At 45.3% G+C, this 8,131-nt stretch overlaps 1 protein-coding gene across 1 annotated transcript; it reads left to right on the forward strand.

Annotated features, from left to right (window-relative positions):
• Positions 1–234: 234 nt before the first annotated feature.
• rft1 (RFT1 homolog) lies at positions 235–7,997 on the forward strand. Its single transcript, XM_035797010.2, has 10 exons — positions 235–540; positions 3,305–3,390; positions 3,834–3,950; positions 4,073–4,364; positions 4,727–4,861; positions 5,060–5,320; positions 5,460–5,604; positions 5,771–5,876; positions 5,955–6,204; positions 6,676–7,997. Exons 1-10 carry the CDS (start codon positions 478–480, stop codon positions 6,838–6,840), a joined length of 1,620 nt encoding a protein of 539 aa, XP_035652903.1. The 5' UTR covers positions 235–477; the 3' UTR covers positions 6,841–7,997.
• The last annotated feature ends 134 nt before the right edge of the window (positions 7,998–8,131 follow it).

Here is an 8,131-nt window from a genome sequence, read left to right on the forward strand (position 1 = left end):
AGAAATGGCATTTGTTTTTTGCAAATTGTGAACAGACAGAAACGCACACAATTGGCACAAGTAAATGTCCATTCTAAAATATTTTTTTTTGTTTTGGTATGCGATGTTGAACGTAACAAGCAGTATTCCCATGAGACTTCCATTTTTTATTTACGGTAGTTCCTGCATCCAAAACTCAACCGTTGAGGTGACCACGCCGCCTAGCGGGCCCACTTGCATAATATACACATCGTTCTGGTGACGTTATAGTGACTTCCCATGTGTACGGAAGTTGATAGCATGAAATCTCTAAAGCTGTATGTAGTCAGGTCTGGTCATACGATCCACCAGAAAAGACAAATTGCACAAAAATTAGTACAGATTCATACTTCATAACGCACTGTCCGTATCTGTGAGTCTGCTCCTTTTCACGGTGCAGTTTCTGGAGAAGCCTTGTCATACGCCTCAAAGAAAGAGGGCTAGCTAGCTAGCTGTACGATGAGTTCCCAAGATATGTTGAAGAATGCCTCCACTCTCGCGTCATACAATGTCTTGCTTCAGGTAAAGTAGCTAGCTATTATAATTAGCTATGCCAAACTCCTTTTTTCACTTGATAACAATAGTGTCCTTGATAAAATTCCTTATATCCACTCCCTCAGAGTAGCATGTGGAGGACATACTTTTAAGTTAGTTGTTGTGAAATATCCTTTTATGTAGCAATTTTTTTCTGAATGCCGGGATTTTGTAGCAGTTGTTGATACGATTATCTAGCCAATATGCGTTATGCTACAAATTGTATTTGTCACATGCTCCGAATACAACAGTGAAATGCCTACTTACATGCCCTTAACAACCAATGCAGTTTTAAGATAAAAAATACGTGAAATAAAAGTAACAAATAATTAAAGAGCAACAGTAAAACAACAATAGCGAGGGGGGTATCGGTACAGAGTCAATGTGCAGGGGCACCGGTTAGTCGAGATAATTGAGGTGATATGTACATCCGTCGCGCTCTCGCTGAGGGAGACTGAGCCTCTTCTGAGCGCAGAGGACCAGAAGTGGGCATCTATTTGCTCAGTGCGCTATCAGGCAGCGGCCCACTCCATTGGCTACAAAGGTTGGAAACATCAGGACTGGTTCTATGAGAACTCTGACACCATCACAACCTTACTGGACAATATGCACAAAGCGCACAGGGCTACTCTCAACAGCCCCACATCTGTTACCCTTCATAAGCAATGGCGCAAACAACCTTGAGTGCTCTGCAGAACAAATGGTGGACGATAAGTCACAGGAAATCCACATTTCTACCAATCTACCAAGCACATTTATTTTTTAATGAACCTTTATTTAACTAGGCGAGTCAGTTAAGAACAAATTCTTATTTACAATGACGGCCTACCCCGGCCAAACCCTAACCCAGACGACGCTGGGTCAATTGTGCGCCACCCTATAGGACTCCCAATCACGGCCGGTTGTGATACAGCCTGGAATCGAACCAGGGTCTGTATTATTATTATTATTATAGTGACGTCTCTAACACTGAGATGCAGTGACTTACACCACTGCGCCACCTGGGAACTGGGCCCCAGACGTTGGCCCTAGAAGTCGTTCCATCACTCCCATGAAAACAGCTGATGGTCTGGCTCTCTTGAAGGACTAAAACTAGATCCTGATGAAGTGGGCTGACCAGTTTGACGCACTACTCAATCAGCACTCTCCTACAGACCTTCCAAGAGGTGTTATCAGCTATACGTTCCCTCAAGAACAACAAGACTCCTGGCGCTGACAGCATCCCGGCAGAGCTACTTAAGAAGGGAGGTTACTTCTGCACCAGAATGCTCCACCAGTACATCACTGAGGTTTGGGACCATGAGATCGTCCCTCAACAGTGGCGGGATGCAAACATTGTCACCATCTCTAAGAACAAGGGTGACAAGTCCATTTGCGGCAACAGCCGGGGGATATCCCTTCTGGCTGTTGCCGGCAAGGTCCTAGCCAAGGTGATGCTCACAGGCTGGCGAACAACATCACAGAGGAACTGCTGCCGGAGTCACAATGTGGATTCAGAAAGAACAGGAGTACGGTTGACATGATATTCATGGCACAGCAACTTCAGGAGAAGTGCCGTGAACAACATTAGGACCTTTTCATGGCCTTTGTCGACCTCTTCAAGGCCTTTGACACTGTGAGCAGGGAACTACTATGGGGCATCTACTCAAATTTGGCTGTCCAGACATATTTATCAACATCCTTTGCCAGTTCCATGATGGGATGATGGCTCGGGTGGCCATAGGAGGCCAGGAGTCCGCACGTTTTGGTTTGAGGCAGGGGTGTGTGCTGGCACCAGTACTCTTTAACATCTTCCTCCTATGTGTCACCCAGCTTCTCCACAAGGAGCTTGAGGACAGCAGCTTGCGGTGGACTTCAGGCTGGATTCAACACCAAAGGCGCAATCTATTAAGCCGTCTGCATCACCACACTCCTTTACAGCTGTGAAGCCTGGGTCACTTACAGTCGCCACAACAAGCAGCTCAAGTGATTCCACATAAGATGCCTGCAGCGCATCCTGGGAATCATCTGGTGTAACAGTGTGGCTCATACAGATATACTAAGACCAACTGCAAGAGTATGGAGGCCATGGTCCCCCAACACCAACTGCAAGAGTATGGAGGCCATGGTCCCCCAACACCAACTGCAAGAGTATGGAGACCATGGTCCCCCAACACCAACTGCAAGAGTATGGAGGCCATGGTCACTCAACACCAACTGCGCTCGCCTGGGTATGTCATTAGAATGTTTCAGGAGCGCTCTGCCCCCTGGTCTGCAGGGGGCAGATTAAGTTCTACAAGGACCAGCTGAAAACGTTGCTGAAGAAATGCAACATCAAACCCACAGGCCTAGAGGATGCTGCAGCCAACCGTTCCACCTTGTGGCAGTTCTGCCAGAGCGAGGAACAGAGGTGGGAGGAGGAGAGGAGCACAAAGAGACAGCAAAATCATCTCAGGAGACATACAACCATGCCTGCCCCGCCAACACAGACTGCATATGCCCCACCTGCAATACAGTTTGTGGATCTCGGATTGGACTCTACAGTCACCAAAGAATTCACCGTTAACTCAGAAGTGGAAGTTGTCATTGGATACGATGGGCTATCATAAGCAAGTGTGTGTTTGTTGTCCCAAGGCATCAAATATTCAAGTGGCAGAAAGACATCTAAGTTACAGAGCAATCTCTATTCCACGTGAGATAATCATGATGATGACCTTTCTATCCATTGCTTATCTATCTATGTGCCTACTGAATATGTTCCTGGTTATTTTAGGTCATGTTTCGTGTGCTCACCTTTTTGCTGAACGCATTCACGCTGCGCTTTGTGTCCAAAGAGCTGATTGGCGTGGTCAACGTCAGGTAAGATTGTTTTACTCTGTGGCAATTACATGGTAACAGAGTGATGCTGGGATTCAGTTTTTCACTTTAAAATGTATGCCAAACAAAAAATGATGATAGCAAAGTTAAACAAACTGTACAACTCTATGCACAAGGATGACTTTGAGCAATTTCCACAGAATATTTTACAAAAACATTTACTTGAAGAACAGTGCAGAAGCAAAGTTTAGGGAGTTGTGTGGTTTGTTTAACTTTCCAATCATTGGTTTCGGTTTGACGTACATTTTAAAGTGGAAAGTGTCTCAGCATCAGTCTGTTACTGTGGAATTGCCTTCTGTATAACATTACACCTGCTGCAATATGAGCTGTCCAAGCCTGCAGTTAAACAAAAACTAACACCACTACATACTGTATGTGCATGTGTGTGTGTGCATGTGTACGCGCATGTGTGTTCGTGTATGCAGGTTGACACTGCTGTACTCCACGCTGGTCTTCTTGTCCAGAGAGGCCTTCAGGAGAGCCTGTTTGAGTGGCGGAACAGATCACAACTGGAGACAAGTCATCAACCTGCTATGGCTGACGTGAGTGGGACTATAGGGGAGCTGCTGCTCCACAGTGTTTGCTCTGGTCAGAACATATACAGTTGGGTCTTTCATCGGCACTATCTGCATAACAAATGATTGTGTGTGTGTCATCCTCCCAGGTTGCCACTGGGTGTACTATGGGCATCTCTCCTTGTGTGTGTGTGGCTGTGGCTCCTGGAGGTTCCGGATCCCCTGACTATCCCCCACTACGGCCCCGCTGTGGGGCTCTTTGCCCTGGCCGCACTGCAGGAGCTGCTGGCTGAGCCTCTCTGGGTCCTGGCTCAGGCCCACATGTTTGTCAGGCTGAAGGTGGTTGCTGAGAGCCTGGCCATGGTGGCTAAGTGTGTTCTGACAGTGGTGCTGGTGGTCTCTGCTCCTCAGTGGGGGCTCTACATATTCTCTGCTGCTCAGGTACATACGTACGCAGCCCCATCCCTTATACAAATGATCTTATGTTTGTCTATTTAGCTCAAGCGTTTACCCACCTTTTGCAGAAAAAAATGCATTGAAAGTATAGGCAGCATTGCTTAATTCACCGCAATCAGCGTTTACCCACTTGTTTTTTTTTACCACTACATCACTGGTTACAAGGGAGTATGGTTAGAGGGTTGTGTGCATAGAAGGTATTGTCAAAAAGATGAAGTGGTCATGGAGTAAGATTGTGTTAGTAAATATGAATCTATATAGGAGAGATGGTATTGCATGCAACCCTCATAAATCACTGTGGACGAGTGTCTACTTGGCTAACTGTTATACTGGCCTGTCCTTCATAGCTGGTGTACACAGGGTTCCTGGTGCTATGCTACTTTGTCTACTTCCTGCGTTTCCTGGGCTCTGGGGAGGCCAACAGGAAGTACTTCCCCCTGCAGCGTGTAGCAGACCTGCTGCCCTCCAGTGTTGAAGGAGAGGTAACATTCACCACACCAGCACTAACCGTCACTCACCACATGCACTCCTCACTGAGCTAGTATACGGTATACCCGAAAACAATTGGTTGTATTAACTGACAAATCAATGATAAATTGATTGTTTGGCTCATTCATTCATATACTATGTCAGGTCACAACTGTGTGTGCTATGTCATCCCGTTGTGTGTGTGTCTGTAGCCTGTGATTGACTGGACGTTGGCCAGGCTGACGTGGAGCTTCTTCAAGCAATCCTTTCTGAAGCAGATCCTGACGGAGGGCGAGCGTTATGTCATGACCTTCCTCAATGTGCTGAGCTTCGGGGAGCAGGGCGTGTACGACATCGTCAACAACCTGGGCTCAATGGTTGCCCGTTTCATCTTCCTGCCCATCGAGGAGAGCTTCTATGTCTTCTTTGCCAAAGTTCTGGAGAGGGGGCGGGACGTCAGGCAGCAGAAACAGGTCAGAGGGCAGAGTCAGCCAAACAAATACCAGTCACTCATTTCACCATTTGTCAGTGGCCAATGACAAATAAAGTTGTCTGACACACACATTATAGCTCATGCAGGTGCATTGATGCCACTTGCTGATTGGTCTGCAGGAGGAGGTTGCCATAGCAGCTGAAGTTCTGGAGTGTCTGCTGAAGCTGGTGCTTGTGATTGGTCTGATCATCACAGTGTTTGGTTACGCCTACTCTCACCTGGCTCTGGACATCTATGGGGGATCTCTACTGAGCAGTGGTGCAGGTGAGTCAACTAACCAAATTAATCAATGAATTAAGTGAGTCAACCACCATAGTTAACTGAATCACACTAAATTAACTTATTCAGCAATGATTGGAATAATCTAATTCCTCAAGCTACTGATTTTATGTGAGTGGTTGTGTGTAATGATATTTGTGTTATATTGAAGGGCCCAGTCTGTTGCGATGCTACAGCTCCTATGTGCTCCTACTGGCCATTAATGGAATAACTGAGTGCTTTGTCTTTGCTGCCATGAGCAAGGAAGAGGTTGACAGGTGAGAGAAGGCAGGCACACACACACACACACACAGTGTGTATCATGTTGCTTACGTTGCCCTCTTGTCTGTCCCCAGGTATAACCTGGTGATGTTGGCTCTGTCTATCTCCTTCCTGCTCCTGTCTTACATGCTGACGTGGTGGGCAGGGGGCATTGGCTTCATCCTGGCTAATTGTCTGAACATGGGCCTGCGTATCCTTCACAGCCTGTTCTACATCCACCGCTACTTCCTGTCAAGCCAGTGGACGCCTCTGCGCGGCCTGAGGCCCTCCCCTCTTCTGCTGCTAGCTCTGGCTCTCAGTGCAGTCCTCACTGCTCTCTCTGAGGTACCACACTATAACTGTTCTCCTCACTGCTTTACTGGACACGCCAGAGGAGGCTGGTGGGAAGAGCTATACGAAGACAGGCTCATTGTAATTGCTGTAATGGAATAAATGGAGCTGAGTCAAACATGTGGTTTCCATTATGTTTGAAACCATTCCATTAATTACATTCCAGCCATTACAATGAGCCCATCCTCCTATAGCTCCTCCAACCAGCCTCCTCTGATACACCCCACATACTGTATACACCATCCAATCACATATCAGCCAATCACACTTAAGTCTGTCTCTGATGTTTAATGAAACAGTTATTGTTTCTACCTTACAATCATAGAAATGGGAGTTAGTATACAAACTATATATTTATTCTTCTCAAATAATCAGAGATAATAGTGAGACAGATTGTCTTATCTGTCTATGTATTTATTTACCATAGAATCCGATTTCCTATCTGTCTGTACTCTGCTGTTTCAGGGTGTGTTCTGTTGTGACGGAGGATGGTTACTAAGGCTGGTTCACATCGCCGTGGGAGCCGGGTGTCTACTGGGTGTACTTGTCACTGTCCTTCTCACAGAGACAAAACTTGTTCAGTTTGTTCGGACTCAGCTCTTACCCCGCTATGGGAAGAAACACACCTAAACCTGCCCAGCAGAGGAGTAACCTGCCAATTATTATGAGAGAGAGAGACAGGATAATCCGAATGGCAGAAGGATACATAGATCTGAACACAGTGACTTGGAGGGGAATGTGGAAACAGCTGCAATCCTAAGTGACCCTGTCATGGACTGAGGGTGAAGTTGGAATGAGCAGCTCACTGGCCAAACGTGTGTGTGTGTGTGTGTGTGTACAGTAAGGTCTAAAAATATTGGCAACATTGATAAAGATGAGCAAAAACACTGTATAAAATAAATACATACAAATTCTGAGCTATATTGTATGCTCAAATTTTGGGGAAATTATATTATTATATACTTTATTATATACTAATACAATTGCTCAGAGAAAGAGATTTTGTTTAACAAGTAATGTTCGTTTTTTTCTCAAAAAGATAGTGGTCAATACTCCAGCACCCCATGCGAGGATAATGGCACTGAGCCTTTTCCTAAAATGTTTTATGAGATTGGAGAACACATTGGGAGGAATCTTAGACCATTCCTCCATACAGAATCTTTCCAGATCCTTGATATCCTTCATCTGCTGTTATGGACTGCCCTCTTCAATTCAAACCACAGGTTTTCAATGGGGTTCAAGCCTGGAGACTGAGATGGTCATTTCAAAATGTTGATTTTTGTGGTCAATTAACAAAAAAAAAGTGCATTTTAATGTGTGCTTGGGGTTATTGTCTTGCAGGAAAATCCACTTGTAGCCAAGTTTCAGCTAAATTGTCCTGGTACGGGGTAAAGTTCATGTTGCCGTTGGGACCCCAGGACCAGTGGAAACAAAATAACCCCATATCATCAATGATCCACCACCACCATATTTTACACACTTTTACTGCATATGCATCTGTCTTTTGACACCAAACCCACCACTGATGTGCGTGGCCAAAGAACTCTATTTTCAGCTCATCTGACCATAGCACTGGTTCCAGTCCAAATGCGTCTAGCAAACTCCAGGCGTTTACATTTATTGGATGACATGAACATAGAGCTCTTTTTGTGTGTACAGTATGAGCAAGCACTGAAAACACTGTTTCACCTGCACATTGTTGATTTTTAAAATGTAAACTGCTTGAGAGTGGTAGGCTATTTTGTAACCAAATTAGGTTTTGATAAATAAAAGCAGGTGGATTTTGACTAATTCTTATTTGTAGCCTATGTCGGATTAGATACAGTGTATTAGGGAAATGTATCCCATATCATTGTATAAAAAAACATTGCTAATTTACTCTGCATGGCAGCGAATATTGTCTAGTATCAATCAATCATTG

The sequence above is a fragment of the Oncorhynchus keta genome, chromosome 21 (genome assembly GCF_023373465.1).
Source record: "Oncorhynchus keta strain PuntledgeMale-10-30-2019 chromosome 21, Oket_V2, whole genome shotgun sequence".
Classification (NCBI taxonomy): domain Eukaryota; kingdom Metazoa; phylum Chordata; class Actinopteri; order Salmoniformes; family Salmonidae; genus Oncorhynchus; species Oncorhynchus keta.